Consider the following 16,352-nt stretch of genomic DNA (forward strand, 5'->3'; position numbering starts at 1 on the left):
TTCAAGTATATCTTTTAGTGTATAATCGATCTATGGATATGCCGGTTATAAATGATACGTGTATTTTCATGTTACAAAATGATCTTTCACTATAGTTTTCGAGAAGAAAATGCCCCAGGAAAAAGGGGTATGTTTACAACCACCGGAAGGTGGCCCACTAGTATTTCTAGATCCGCCAATGAATGGACAAGTTAGAATAGGAAAGTTGGTCAAGTACATGTACAAGATATTAAATATACGACGGATTAAAGACGCCTGGTGTTAAGTATTGGTATAGTTCGTCTAAACGTAACCCCGTAGTGATTTCTTTACAATTACTGTAGGAATTTTCTACATTTTATTGAAATACTTAAGTACTCACATGCACTTCAGTGACATCAATTTACATACCAAAGGAAACGGAGTGGGACAAACTTTAAGGGGCAGGAATTACAAGCACATGCATAAAGACCCGGTTTACAAAGAAAGCTGATAACGCAATGAGTTTTTTTTATTCAAAGCAGTAAACATTCTTGATAATAAACAGTATATATTCGTCATGCTCCCAGTCAACGCAAGCAGGTCGATTCTTGACTGATATACGTATTATCGACATTGCTCTCATCACCGCTAGATGGAGTTTGTTGAATCTCTATAAATTGACTTGCAGTCTCACTTACTATCAGAAAACTTGTAGCCATGGACATACTAATGCGAGCTTGCTTCTTTTTATCACTTGTGCTCTGCAGTTTGGCACAGGTACGTATGTCTCTCTCTCTCTCTCTCTCTGATATTTGTGATAGAAAAATGATCGCGATTTTTTTAATCAAAATTTAGAAATGTTATTTATTTATATTATTAAAATATTATTCTCTCTTTTTGTGGCAACCTTTCATGCCTTAATTGTACATAAATTGTTATTGTTGTTCTATATTAATGTTCTTTTTTCTCTAATTTTATATTGTATTATACAAAAAAAGAAAACCGTTTTGATATCATTTAGTATATAACTGAAAACAAGATGTAATTAAATTATGCTTTCCGGAGGGGCCGGGGGGGGGGGGGGGGTGATAGACACCTCTAATTGTTTTCACATTCCATCGGCGCGGATTGATAGTCTTTAACAAACTTGGAAATGCTAACAAATTAAAAATTTATAAAAATTAGCTGCTTATCACACAGTTTAAAGAATAAAACGTTTTTTGAAAATGGAAATCGCTTTACAGTGACTCATTTATAATATTAATTGACGGCCCACTAGCATCAAATATTGCCAGCTATTGTTTCTGATGTCGACCACATAGAAAGCCAGTAAACGTGATGCGTGCACCATGCTCACTAAATAAAATTTTACATACCCCCCCCCCCAGAAAAAAAAACCCAAAAACCCGAACGCAATCATGATCTACTACTATTTTAAAAAAGGCCAGTTCCACACAGTTAAAAATCCCGTTTAAAAATTAACTTATGAATGTTCAAATTCGGGTTTTTAGTTTAGATTAACATAATGATCAGTCACTGTTTTGTTTAATTGAAATACATAGACTGTGGCTACAAAAGCATATTCAAAAATAACAAATGGTGGATTTGGATGGTACATATAGGTTGTTGATAATTCAGAATTTTTTTTTTTTTGCATTGAATAAATGATCTTTTGTTTAAGCCAGAAGGGGGGGGGGGGGGAGGGGTGGTTGACAAGCTTTAATTAACTACGCGATTCAATCCCCGGTCCATAATCTGCCGGACACTGATGTATATGTGATGTCCAGGACGGAAGACTGAAATCAATGGCCTCCGTGTTCACCATTATCTCACAATAATGGGGCGAGAAGATTCCTAATAGACCGTCCATTTGTTTGTAATTAGAATAGAAGATGTCGTGTACCGATTTTATTCTATTAAGTGTATTTAATGCCCTCGAATAGAAGAATTATTGGATTCAATATAACGTGATAATGAAAAATTTCTAGCTTTTGAGTGTGGTGTCTGAGTTTGAGTGTGGTGTCTGAGTTTGTAAAAAAGGGGGGGGGGGGGGTGAATAAGATGTCTATAACAACAAACTTTCAAGGAAACTTCATTTTACAAAAATTTGCAAACATTTTTTTAACGCACTTCAAGATGACGTCATTTATGTATTAGCCTCTTTTACACACGTGAATTACACCGATAAGACATTTAAGTGTTTTGATATCAATAAAGAGTTTTGCTGTTCTTTAATTTGAAACTTTCAGTTTTTACATTGTTGTTTTAACAGTGGGTAAATAAAATTGATATTTTTTTTTAAATTTCAAATTGATATTCCTTATCAATATTAACATTTATGTTGATCAGTTTAGTTTCTACGGCGGTGGTATCTCAAGGTCGCAGCATTCACGCGGCTGCGAACTCTAACCAAATCACGGTGTACTTGTGTGATGGTTATAAATTTTAAACAAAAAACCACACGCACCGAAAAAAAATACTTAAAACACGTAGTTAATCGCGTCGGTTTTATTAAGTTTATTGACATATTTACGTTCCCTCACAGCACGTAGATTGATATCGAACACGATTTGTTGACCTGAATAAGTCTGTTAAAAAACGTGTTGCATCACCGCTATCAAACTGATAATAGGTTCGAATATTATCGTCAAACTTTTGTAACCCGAGAAACGTTTTATCAGCTAAGTCTGCACCATAACTTGATACACATTCAAACCATGTATAGTGATATAAGTCCATAACTTTAGCATACAAGCGTCGGTTGTTTCCCAATGTCTTTTTATCTAAAGGGCGTCAAAGAAAAGAGAAATTGCCAACAAAAAATATACGGACATTAATAGGTGCAGGTTCCGCAAAATTTCTAGAAATGGCGTACGTGTGATGTTAAACAAAATTTCATGTAAAAGGTACACACGATAGATTATATACACCATACTCACAAATGACCTGTTTGTAAGTTGAATTGTGAGAAAAAGCTTAAGGATATTCAAAATGTATGGTTACGACAACATAATAACAAACAGGACATACATTTACTTGAATTTAAGAGTGATTTAGTCCGTTATCAACGTTTCCAAATGACAAGAGAAAATTAAAAGAATGATGAATTGTACCGACATGAGTTTAGATTAAACGACGAAACATTTTGTATAGTATCCCTCTCTTAAAGATTGACTTATTGTAAATACTGTATATCTAGCAATGCGAAGATGCGCATGTAAAACGCACAGCTAAACTTTTTAAATACGCAGGATTTGGATTCAGAACACCTACGTTTAGATAACTTATTCCGGAGTCTTGATAAAATTTAACACATTCGATTTTTTTTTATTGAACCCAGGAAATTCTGGTTAGATTCTTTGCAACAAAATGCATGAACAATAGACTACAAATGCAAATACATGTACTATAAACACGAAAGATTTTGGGAGAAGTATAAATAAGGAATAAGATAATTGAAACCCAGCCAGATTGATCTTTTGATTCACCAGGGAAATACTGTAATAACGGGTCATAGAACCTATAATGATCAATTTGAGGGGGAAAAATCATTCATGCATTCTCTCAACTTTTATTAAGACTTCAAAAATTCTCTTGGTATGACTTGGTATCGTTTGTGACGCTTGTTATTAATTGTTCAAATTAAAGAAGTTATACACTTTTCAGAACCCAACACGTATAACGCATTTGGAAAAAAATTAAGCATTATATTAATAATGATAACTTTAAGAAAAGAATTTATGAAATAAATTTATATCCCTAGATAAAGTGATCATCGATTTGTCTTTTAAATAATATTTTATGTTTGATCTCGTAATGGCGATATATCTTTGATATATCGTTCTCGTAATTGCATCGTGTTTTGACAATAACGAAAGCGAAATATCGATCTCATAATTGCAGAATATTTTTTTCTTTCAGAAAAACGAGAAAATTATCTTGTTATTACGAGAAAGAATACATATATCGAAATATTTATGTCGTGTAGGAAAGATCTTTAATTTTCTCGTAATAACGAGATAATTTTTTCGGCTATTTCTTTTGAGCTGTTGTGATGTGTATTGTGATTCTGTATCTCAAACTATGGTGACCTATTATTTTGATGATTGCTATGCAGCCAGATTTGGAACTTTTAAAGAATATGACTAGAACGGAGGACTTCCTTCAACTCATGAGGAAAAATGGCCGACCAGTAACCTTATCAGGTGGGTATTAGAATTGTGAACTTACCAATGTACATGTACCATATAACATTACTAGTTATCGTTGCGTAAAATATAAACAAATACATTTTCTTATTTTAGAAATCATCAATTCTGATGAAGCTAGGGAACATGTTGGTGGTAAGCTTGCGTTATACTTTTTTTGCTTGTTATTTTAAAATTTATTTAAGGAATTCAATAAGAACTCATTCTCTGAGTATTATGAAATTCCATAAAGCCGAAGGGCTTTATGATACATTTGATCCCTCCCCGACCGAAATTATCACCTAATAATATTCCAAAAATGATTCCTGTTTGCTTATTTTTAAATAATTCTGAGCAATATTAGAGTATTGACATTTAAGGTTGTATGGAACATTTTAATTTACTGGACAGAACAAAATCGATTCGTAGTAATATAACAGACAAAAAAGACATTGAAATAAATGTAAATATTTCGGTAAAATGCGTACAATTACACTTCATTTACATGTAAAAATATGATCTTAATTTCCCCTTCGTTTTTGTATATACGCAGAAAAAAGATATGTATAGAAGACTTAGGACTCATTTCAAAAAATGCCCTTTTTTGATATTTCAGGAGAGTTGAGCATGTCTGATTTAGCCCAGTACGATTACTGCTCTCCTAGATACCAATGTGTAGTCATACCACGATATACCGACCCCAACGTTATTTACTACCCACCGTGTACTCGGGTGTTACGCTGTGGAGGGTGTGCTCCATCTGAGGTCCTTACCTGTGCGCCCAAACAAACCAGCGTAAAGCACGTTGTGGTAAGATAAAACAATAATTTATAAAATGCAATCTCTAAAACTAAAATTTTGCTAGAAATTACTGTCCCAAGTTTCTGCTTCCTCCCATGTTTTCTCAATATTTGAATTGATAATCATGAATACTGTAGTTTCCTTATTTTACGCGAGTTCTTAATTCCGCGATTGAACGGTTTTCCAACAAACCGCGAGAACATAAAATCGCGATTGCCGAAATTTTATCATAGTTTCATGTAATTTACATATATCCGAAACTTAAAAGCGAGATTTTAAAATTCGCGAGACGGGCTTCTCGTGATTTTACGCGGATATTAATTCCTCACATTTAATTAGGAATTTACAGTACCTTTGTACCCACACTACGTTCATCCACTTAAAGGAAAAAGGTCCAGATTTTCTGTTTTGAACGCCCCCTTTACCGGTTCAGGTTTCAATACATAACCCAAAATAGGAAGTGTTCGGGAATTTTGCGTTGCAAACGCACAGTTATTATGTGATCTTTTTTTTTTTAGGTCTTTAAGTCAACAATTCCATACCCAGGGTCCCCCAGCACTGACTATGAGGGCTTACAACTAGTAAACATCACCCAGCATGATTCTTGTGAACCAACATGCACTGTAAAGCCATATCACTGTAATCCCCTTCAGTCCTTTATAGCGCGTGAATGCCGGTGCATGTGTACCAATAGAGGAAGCGTACGGTGTGCACCAAACCAAGTTTGGGACGAAGACACATGCAGTTGTAAATGCGCTCAGACGATTGATAACTGCCCGGGGTTTTCACGCTTCAGTGACAGTACCTGTGGGTGAGTATTTCTGGTAAGAGGAAGAATGGATAAACACGGCAAGGCGGTAACTAAAGGCTTGCTTATACAAAGTAGTCATATTGCAATTTTTAATATTTAAGACAGAAAGTATTGGAGAGAGAACAAAAGTTTTGCATAAATTTTAGTCATGACGTTTGTACATATGTGTGCCTTATAAGTCAGACTTGCGAAAACAGCTCCTCCCTATTTACAGAGCTGCGATCATGACCTTTTCGTTACAGCCAATGAAAACCCTTACCTCTACATGTACTTTTCAAACACCCACGTGAATAGACTTAAGCTTGGAAGAGATCACATGGTATATTCAATATTTTTTCTGAGTGACTGCGATATGCATCCCATGTGAAAGAGAAAGTTTACTTTCATATTGTTCTCAGGTCCTTGAGGTATTCTTGTAAACTGTGTTAATTTGAACCATAAAATGCTTTCTTTGATGATTCATGCGAGATATCAAGGTGGCGACATTACAGAAAAAAATATGTATTTTTTCTGCAATGATCGCTACCTTCATTACCCACATGAATCATAAAATAAACCATATTGTTGTTTATACATGTATATTTACATCTTTCTATTAACAAACTATTCGATTGGTAAGAAAAAGTCAGACATATAATTTTTTTTTATTGTAAATGTATATATGTACGTCAGATAAATGAAACAGCTATTTAAATATTTCAATACTATTTAAGAAAATCTATTCCCATTAAATTACAGAAATGTATAACTAAATTACGACTATCGTCACATCGCCTGGCAGACTGGTAGATATAATAACACAAATAGAGAAAATAGATTTTGTCCACATTGCAAATCTAGTGTTGAAGATGAATTCCATTTTTTATTTGTTTGTCCTCTATACAGAACATTGCGCAGATTATACATGAAAGAATATTATTATAAAAAACCTTGTATGTTTAAATTAATTCAACTTTTTAATACTGACAATGTTAAAGATCTCTGTAATCTTGGCAAATTCATCTCAAAAAGTATGTTATTAAGGGACAACTGTATTACATAATTGTAGTCTTTTGTTTTCTCAACCTGTATATGTAACAGTAAATGTTATTATCTGTACGTGCACAAGTTCTCCTGTAAATACACTAGCTACCACCTCATGTTATACATAAGTTATACTGATAAGCTGTAAAGCTTAAAGAAATAAAGAATTGAAATTGAAATCGTCTCCTATGGGAATTGAGTCTGGCATCATCATGATTATTTTTTCAGTCCGTGCTTTTTCTTGCAATTGGTTTGCTAAAGGTATAAGGAGCATCTAGATTTCAGTCCCGTCAGATTCTACAGAGTTATGAATTACAATCAAATTCCATAAAAAAAATAGTGAGAATCTTACTAAGTGGATGTAAAAGCTTGTCTTACTATGTTTGATAATACTTGATTTTACTAACTAGTCTGTGAAACCAAAAGATATTACATGGTATTTGTAAAAAAAAACGTTAAAAGATTTTTGTAACAAAAACATGAAACATTTGATAAACTGATGTTCAATTTGCCTACAATCTTGAAAGATAACCACAAAATCTCTACTCTTTGGAAAATTTTCTACATCTTTACATACTAGTCTAATACTAGTAGCCATTTTTTCTAACAAATACTAGAAAAAAGTATTTATTTTGGTTTATCCCCCCCCCCTCATATTGTTCTTCCTATCATCAAGATTGAATTTGCAAGATTGAGCTACTTAAATTTCGTATAACTGCGTAAACCATTGTAAGCAAATTCCACTTCCCTCACTATCCAAAGTATCAACCATAAATTCGGGGCTGCGCTCGCCGATATGTTACTTATGGTATGAAAGTAAAAAACATGGTGCGTAAAAGCGTAGCTCTGTCTAAAAGGAAGCACTTCAGTTTTCGTGCATTAATGCAATTAGTGTCCGGCGGGTTATTCATACATACCAATGATGTATTCCATTAGACGGGCATAACTCTAAAGACCGCCATTTATATAATTGAATTGGAACACCTAGATTGTATTGTCTCTCAAAATATCCCTTTAGTATTCAAAAAGTACCATATCGGCGAAAGCTTTGAATTCTTTGAATCAATGTCCATGAATGTTTGGGAGGGTTCATCTAATGGTCACTATTGATATACATGTACATATTTCATCACGTTCTTTCAGGAATTACCATAGAATAATGGTGCTCACCCGGCTATTATGAGTCAATGAACTTTGTTTTGGGCAAGAGAGATTTCTTGTATTATATATGACCGCCATAGATTACAATGAAAGCTCCTCTGAATATTAATACCTCTGTCGTCCTATAGGAGAACTGCGCCTATTCTTCAAGCTTTTTGTATGAAATAAAAAAGATGCTGATGTGAACAGTATTACATAGTGCCAACCGTTTATAAATACGTGGCAAAATTAGTATCATTGTTGGTAAACGAGAGTAATAAGACCCTTGCAAAACATTTCCGAGTTGCGTAGATATAATAGCAAGAGAAGAACGATCTTAGTTTACTGTTGATCTTTGAATAGTAAACACCATAATATAGTCTTTGAAGATTGTTATTTAAATTGAAAATTGTTTACATATTCAGTTTATATATTTGTTAAAAAGCTATGCTTATCTTTACGCCGTAATTCTTCTTTGCATTTGTAAACATAAATGTCTGACGTCATTTGTAACCTATAAGATTACGGATGTTATCACTGCTTCGAATATTCAAAAGATAATTGGATACAGATTCCCATGAATAGATTGCTCGTATATTTGAATATCGCCAGAATAATATCAAATCAGAAACTTGTTTCCGGACGTCCTGAATAACATTTTGTTTTAAAGGAAGTCAACAGTAAACAAATACATCCCAAACTTATTGCAGACATTTTAGGATACCTAAAAATTGTAGTTATATACAGTTTGCCTCAGTCACAACTGGCCGTACGTATTTGGTGATCGTGCGTGTGCTACGGGTTTTGCCAGTCGTGGCTCCCATGGATTGTTGTGGCGTTAACGTTTAAAAATCGTGTTGAAGTTGTATTGAAAGTGCAACGTCAGACAGACGGACGTTTGACGTGCCAGTCGTACATGTAGGTACAATTTTGTTCGTAGACGAGTTGCCACTAGCAACGTGATATGCCTATAGAGACCGTACTTGCGTCTTACGTTTATCGTTGTACACTATTATGTTTGGAGGGAACAAGCTCGTCTGCTTGTATAGATTTTTTGAATGAGTTCCTCCCACACGGGCTAGGTTTTTCATCATGATTTTGAGAATTCCTTTTTTTTTTTGGTCCAATTTTTTTTTGGATGAGTTTGCCCCCCCCCCCCTTTTTATAAACCGATGCTACGTGCCTGTGAACTAAACCAGTTTGACACAAAATATTTGTTTGTAATGTGGTTTGAATTTTTTTGAAATAAATGTGTGTAATATCGTTTAATTTATTCAAATAGATGAGCACCATTCTTCTAATTAAAGATTGTGAGTGTGGGTGTGAATAAGGATAAAATAAAACGTCAATAGGAACCTTCATGTACTTTAGGAATCGTTTCTGCAAGGATATTGTTAGAATAGTTTTTCATACAATGTATTTCTCACATGAAGAATTATCAAAATATGCTCTGTCTTTCTAGATGTGAGCTGCGACAAGGCGTTTCTGGAATGACTGACGAGGAAATCAGGAACCTCCTAGAGCTGGCCGCACAGGTGACCACCCCGGCCCCTACCACTGCCGCCCCGACTCTACCGCCGCTGGTCCTGAATTTCCCTAACGCCCCCTGTCGACCATTGGTGCCGTGTCCAGCGGGAACCACCCCTAAAATTTCGACCATCAACGGGCGTTGTCAGTGCATGCTTCAGTTCAGTTTCCCACGTCTGCCCCAGCTAAGGCGCAGACGACAAGCGCTTGAGAGAAGACGACTGTTGAGAAATGCAGGGCGGGTGTAGAAGTTGATGCATGATTTGCACTTCTAGGCTCATTCATGATAAGAATGTAAATAAATGATCAAAGTATCATGGCAGAACAGACGTTGAGATTATGATAAAATCTTATTTGTTGTTCAGTCTGAATTTTGTTTTCAACATATTGTTCAATTTGCACATTGAAAAAAAGTGATTCCAACTGTTTGTATATGTCAATTTTACTCTTGTAAACTAATATAGTACAATTGAAACACACTGATAATTCAGAATTTTGCTTGCAAGTGTGATATATATTATAATCAAATTGTTTAGATTTTGGGAGCAGAGATTACTTTGTTGACAAGTAAATCGGTACAAAGCGACACAAAGTGGAGTTATTAGGAATTAACCTTTTGCATAGTTCTGTTTTTGTACAAATAAACAATATAACAATGGCATTGAATGTTAAATGACTATAAATGACTATAATTCTAGAAATAATTGGTTTAATGGTCGTGTGAAAAGATTTGTAGAGAGAACTAACCCAATCTGCACTATAACACTGAATTCTCGAAGTGCGCCACTGGCGTAAGTGTATTTATTCAAGTATTGTGAGCATAGGTAAAACTGAAAACTGATCAAAGGTTTGGTCGCGATAATGAGCCACCGAAAGCAGTTGGTAAATCGCAAATTTAAGATGGGTAACTGCATTCAACATTACCTATCTAATTAGATTGGCAACCGTGAGTTCACTTTAACAAATATCGCGTCTGTGACGAAATTGTTAGCAAAACTATGGCATAACAATTTGTACCCCAAGCTTGAGGAAAGATGGAAAACCAGAAAAAGAAATGGAGATGTTGAAACAAAAATATCGTCTTTTGGTCTTTTTATCTATTATCAATTGTATGCAATATTTAGTACTATAACCTTTAACTTATCGTTGGAAGTATAAATATCATTTTAGATATATCATTGGGAAATAAAAGTACGTGTTTCACATCCGAGTCAATCAGATGACACAAAGAATACGTACAGAACGGCGGACTATCTAATAAAACATCATGGAATGAATATAAAAACAAAGTTCTAGAACTTAACGATCCAATCCATAGTCCAATCATTATGTATATATACATACACATGTATACGCTTTTTATTTTTATTTTTTTAAAGAAATAACCATAGTTCATAGTTTAAATATTTTAGGAGTAACGAGAAAGCATAATTGAGGATTCTAAAAGTATTACAGGGTAATAAGCCGTTATTGAAGCGAAAAATCAGATAAAATGATTGAAGAGTTTCTTTGTGAAATCGCATCATATTTGATTAAGACATACCTATTTTTAAAAAAAATTGGACTTTTGATCAGAAATGGTTTAATTTAGTTTCTTTTTTGCGTTTCGAGACATAAGCAAAATCATTTATTTACAAGCTAAAGAAATATACTTTTAGCTCTGACGCCTTGTGCAATGACGGTGCCTAAGTATCAAAGTAATTGTGTGCGGAGTTTGCGCCAAAGTCTTTATACTCATTAAATGTGTACAATCATGTAAACTTAAAGGTCAAGATCTTGTAAATGAAAGGTGCCTACAAGTTTATTGAAATCTTTCAACGATGCTTCATAACAATAGTGTTGTTTGAAAAGGTGTGCCGGGTCTCCATTTTTTGGTGAACACAATGAAAATTCATTGTTTAAACTGACATTTATATATGTAATATATGAAGGAATTAAGTAACAAATCTCAGAGTTTTGTCCATTTTTGCTTAATGAAAAATATCTAGAATGCCTACAGTCTTTCCAAAAACGGTATCAAACAAGTTCTTGACTCCCCTTTGAAATAATGTCAAATTGAACATATGTATCGGGATAACTTTTCCCGTGTTTTAATATAGAATATCAAGAAACTAATTCGATCATTTTCTACATAATTTCATTAAAGCCGTAAAGTATGGGAAAAGATTCAAAAGGTTCATAAAACGTGGCAATCGACACACTAGCACGATTTTGCAGCAAAATAATAGTCCAAACAATACAGCTCATTTAAACAATAAAATGCTTTCTTTGGCGATTCATTCGGGATATAAAAGTAGCGACATTGCAGACAAAAATACATAATCCGCGTTACCGGGTTATGTAAATTTTTCCTGCAATGATTGCTACCTTCATAACCCGCATGAATCATCAAAGAAAGCAGTTTATTGTTTATATTAACATCTTTCTTTAACTAATTAATAAACTGATTATGAAAAGTTAGTAAAATTCACTAAATTACTGTTGATGTACAAAAGTACGTTAGCTTAAAGAAACAGTCTGGCATCGTCATGATTATTTCGTGCAGTCCGGGATTTTACTAAGGTCGCTGTAGGTTCAGACCAATCGATAAACAGGGCGTGTCAATTTCAGTCCTGTCACTTTCAGTCGCTGTAGATTTCGACCAATCGATAAATACGGCGTGTAGATTTCATCCTGGCTGTTTCTATAGAGCTATGAATTAACTATAAGTTTCCGTAAAAAATAGAGGAAATTATGCTTGGTAGATGTAAATATATTGCTTTAAATTAATAGGTTACATTTAACCTTGTATCGGTAAATGGACATACACATGTTTTAACAATAACATTTATTACAATCTGAGAATTCTGAAAAAAATTAAGAGGTTTTAAAAGCAACTAACGGGTACCTGCACATGTACGTGAAAGTTACACGTTTGATGTACACGTAACATTCGAAAACTGAGAAATGCACATTGTATATATATACTAGTATATATCTTTATTTATCATAATTGACTTTTTTATCTAAATTTTGATAAGTCATCGCATGGTATGTGGTAAAATAGGGAGAAGTGAATTTGAAAGACCTCTAGAACACAACGGATGATAGTATTCACATTAAAAACTGCCCGTAGAACCGTAGAAATACAAAATTGTTGAGATATATATAAACAAGCAATGCAAGTGATAATCCAAATTTTGAAACTTCATTTTCAATAATACTGCGCTTTTGAGACGTGCGATGCATTTGGCGACATTAATTTTGATGTCAACACTTGTATTTTGAAGTATGGAGTGCGTTATTTGTGTATTAAAATGCTTCGATGATTACTTGTTTAAAAGTGAGAGATTCAGTCCGTGTAATAACCTAATAGACCATTAACCCAGCTTTTACATACGCAAGTAGTAGGTCAATGAACCTTGATTTATTACCAAATTAAAAAGGGGTCTTGAGGTTGGTTAATCACTATTAATAAGGTAAACCATTTCACTGTTAATATTTACAACCCAAAAATACAAGACAAAGGCCAGCCAACAGTGTGATTATTGTATGATAAAGTACAACGAAGTTCAATATTCATTGTAAAAAAGATAGCTAATTTTGCATTTTGGTTATAGGTAAAACAATTTTTGATTTGTATAAAAAATATTTTATTTGCACCAATTTTAATACAGTCTCTAAATAAGTAACTTCTATCCATACACAAAACCTTTCATAGAGTTCACACACAATACAGATTTACTCCACGCACACACACAACATTTAAAACACTGAATACAAAATAATAATAATTATAGCTACCTATACAACAATGGATTTCTGAATAATTTTTTCCAACTGGAATTTTTTTTTATTCTAGATAAACTTTTCTATATATGTTACAGAATACTCATTTCCTGTGTTATGCTAGAGACATTTTGTGTAAATAAACAAAATAAGATGTCTATGACCCAGCATTTAAGACTTTTCTTTGTCTCTCACTGTACAATGTCATTAAGATTTAAATAAATAAGGGAGTATTAAAATAACACATCATTAAAACATAAAATGTCAATTAAAACAGCTTTACATTTAACTTTCTGTAAGTAATTTGCTTACTATTAATAAAACAATATTCAATGTAAAACTGTAAAAATAAATAATTTTGATTTATAACAGGATATGCTTAAACTTGGCATTCTAAAGCTAATGTTTGTAATATTGCACTTCAAAGATTACTCCAAACTACATGTGGCACTTTTCTGAGGTAGAATACACCGGCTCCAACTTTGACCTCCATACACATACTTTTGGTCCACATACTTTATAAATATATCACTAGAAGAAAATAAAAATTGAGAAATTATTACACTTTCCACAATTAACCCAAAAAAGAGGAATCATAGAAAAAATTAACACAGTTCTAATATCATAAGAAATGGGATGACTGAAAAGAAAAATAAACCTTTCAACAAGGAAGATTTTCTCACCTCTCTGATTCACTGACTACCACTTCCAACGAAGGATTTTCTTCAATGGCAGGTAACTCTGAATCTCCATACAGACTGGGACGTGATACCAGGTTTGGCCGGAGGAAAGGTTTGGGTGTTGGAAGACAGCGAGGATGGGTTTTTGGACTGTTCTTGTAGTTATCAAGCACCTGACCTACTGCTGCTTGACATTCATAAAACTCAGCATCTGACACCTGGAATGATATAAATTTATTTAATTCATAATAAAAATACACATACTTTTAGATTGATTAAATCGTTTTGAATATCTGCTTCTTTTCTGTACTACAAGTGTCACTGAGTGAAATTTGAAATGAATACAATTATAATTCACAGCTTGTACCGTATGTTTATAATCCCAACATTTGAATTTAAACTATAAATGTTACCTGGCAGATGTTGTGAAGATCTAAAACACACTGTCTTACAGCATCGTTCATCAAATTGCTCTCTTTGAGACTGTGATGAATCAGGGCAAGAGCCAAGGTAGCAGTCTATCAAGAAAAGAGACACAGTGGTTAAATGGAGTAAAAAAGTATGATACTCAAAATTTGTATAGCATGCTGACAATTAATCTTTTGGAATATGCTGGCTTTGAGAAAATATACAATTAAAATGTATTACAATTTTGAATTATTACATTTTAACTTACAGAATAGATTGCACATGAGCTGTAGTTGATGCAGGTCTCAAACTTTTGTATAAGTTGGTCCAGCATTGGAGATGTGGTAAAATTTTGAATGATATCACATAAAGTTTTAAGTAGAGACGGACAGGTTTCAACCCAGAGATTCCAATCCAATTTTTGGAGGATGACCATTTCCATTCGTTTTAAATCTGAGGATTTCCATGCATGCTGCATCAAGTTAGACAACTGCGTTGCTGATGGTGCATTCTGGTGAAAGGTTTATTTGAACATGTTTATCTTAAAATGATCCTAATGATATAAAAAGGAAATGTAAAATTTCATGTATGAAGAGAAGGAATTTTAAATCAAATTTACCTCGTCCTCGTCTAGAAATTTAATGGATAGATAAAAACAAGCTGTTGCCACACAGGAATAATACTTTGGTTGTACCTGCAATTTAAAATGTCAAAGTTTTACAATTTAGATTTCCCCACCCTAGCTTTTGATTATTAAAAGATTTGAGTGAATATTTTAAAAAGACATTCAAATTTTCTTGGATATATGAAATACCTTGACTTTGGATAGAAATCGATCCAGAGAGCTAACTGCAGTGGCGAAAGTAACAGAAGTACAAGTGTAGAAGTGTGTCAAACACCGGATTGTTGAAACAGCTCTGTCTCTTTGAGCACATATAATGTTACCCTGTTATAAATATAGATAAGTTTACAAATATAGCACTATCACTGAAGTTTTAACTTTATGATATCAGTTATTCAGTATATAAAATAAATTAGAATAACAGTGTATTCTTAAATTACATCTTAAAGTGTTTCATATATTTACAATAATTGAAAACTTGTGTTATCGTGTCTATTATATATATATAAAAAAAAATTTTCTCTCACAAGTACATGCAAGTAATTAATACATTAATCATCTTAATCTGTTGTTAAATCATCTATGATTTTTATACCTTTTTTAGGTGTCCACATCTTTTCAATTTTTCTTCTAGACTAGTTATTAAGTCTGCAAACTGCCAAAAAATTTTTTTTTAGATTAAATTTATATCATATATTTCAATAAGCAATTATTCAATGTTTTATAATGCAATTGATAATTTTACAAGTTTATCAAATCAAGCTCCAGGCCTCATATTTAAATTTTTATACATGTATTGTAGGCCTATAAGAAAAAGTACTTTTTCTGAGGATTCCCTGGAAGTGATTTGGTTCAACACGCTCAGCTGATTTTGATCCATAATGTTGTCGAAGAGCTTTTTAATCACTTGTTCACTGCAGTCAATCGTTCCTTGGACCATTTTTGCTGCTGAGACTGTGTAAAGTCCTTCAATTAAATCCTCGCAGCAATTTGCGTCTGATCTTCTCCGCTTGTCATTACGCTACTTGCAGACGGCAGCTGTCAACACAAAATTTTTAAAATTTGGCGCATATTCAAAACCGCTTTTGTAAAACCCTTTCTCCGTACATCTAAGATTTGTAACCTCTATTTTGATTGGTCGTATTTGTCTATTCAAATGTGGACTAAAAATAGTTTGTTTTGTAAACATCAGCATAAAAATTGTGATGAATAAAAAACAGAAACTAGACACTAGCTTTCCACCTGCAACTAGAATATACTTTTTAACTATTAAATAAATATATTGTACATAAGCTTGTCTGTGAAATGTCCCTTTACCTCATAGTTTCCTTGTTTGACAGCTCTGACCCAAAATGATGAAAACAACACTTGTTCGCAGCTAAGGGCGTAGTTCTCCCTCCGCGTTAGCTACTCCGTTAATTCTT

The 16,352-nt window shown here is 33.4% G+C and overlaps 2 protein-coding genes across 2 annotated transcripts; one reads left to right on the forward strand and one right to left on the reverse strand.

Moving 5' to 3' along the window:
• The first annotated feature begins 539 nt into the window (after window positions 1–539).
• LOC128156665 (vascular endothelial growth factor A-like) lies at window positions 540–10,111 on the forward strand. Its single transcript, XM_052818892.1, has 6 exons — window positions 540–738; window positions 4,079–4,166; window positions 4,266–4,304; window positions 4,765–4,958; window positions 5,468–5,760; window positions 9,386–10,111. Exons 1-6 carry the CDS (start codon window positions 679–681, stop codon window positions 9,696–9,698), a joined length of 987 nt encoding a protein of 328 aa, XP_052674852.1. The 5' UTR covers window positions 540–678; the 3' UTR covers window positions 9,699–10,111.
• Window positions 10,112–13,048: 2,937 nt separating this feature from the next.
• LOC128192164 (cyclin-G1-like) lies at window positions 13,049–16,346 on the reverse strand. Its single transcript, XM_052864650.1, has 9 exons — window positions 16,246–16,346; window positions 15,749–15,966; window positions 15,524–15,583; window positions 15,121–15,252; window positions 14,926–15,000; window positions 14,575–14,817; window positions 14,312–14,416; window positions 13,902–14,116; window positions 13,049–13,749 (listed from the first exon to the last, which is right to left on the reverse strand). The coding sequence occupies exons 2-9, from the start codon at window positions 15,866–15,868 to the stop codon at window positions 13,647–13,649; spliced, it is 1,053 nt and encodes a 350-aa protein (XP_052720610.1). The 5' UTR covers window positions 15,869–15,966; window positions 16,246–16,346; the 3' UTR covers window positions 13,049–13,646.
• Window positions 16,347–16,352: the final 6 nt, after the last annotated feature.

The sequence above is a fragment of the Crassostrea angulata genome, chromosome 7, assembly GCF_025612915.1.
Source record: "Crassostrea angulata isolate pt1a10 chromosome 7, ASM2561291v2, whole genome shotgun sequence".
NCBI classification, from domain to species: domain Eukaryota; kingdom Metazoa; phylum Mollusca; class Bivalvia; order Ostreida; family Ostreidae; genus Magallana; species Magallana angulata.

Coding starts and splice junctions, on each gene's coding strand:
- LOC128156665 (XM_052818892.1), top strand. CDS start 679: ATGGACATACTAATGCGAGCTTGCTTCTTTTTATCACTTGTGCTCTGC. Junction 739..4,078: donor TGCTCTGCAGTTTGGCACAG/GTACGTATGTCT, acceptor ATTGCTATGCAG/CCAGATTTGGAACTTTTAAA. Junction 5,761..9,385: donor TTCAGTGACAGTACCTGTGG/GTGAGTATTTCT, acceptor CTGTCTTTCTAG/ATGTGAGCTGCGACAAGGCG.
- LOC128192164 (XM_052864650.1), bottom strand. CDS start 15,868: ATGGTCCAAGGAACGATTGACTGCAGTGAACAAGTGATTAAAAAGCTC. Junction 14,818..14,925: donor AATTTCTAGACGAGGACGAG/GTAAATTTGATT, acceptor ACCTTTCACCAG/AATGCACCATCAGCAACGCA. Junction 13,750..13,901: donor GTAGTCAGTGAATCAGAGAG/GTGAGAAAATCT, acceptor ATTTTCTTCTAG/TGATATATTTATAAAGTATG.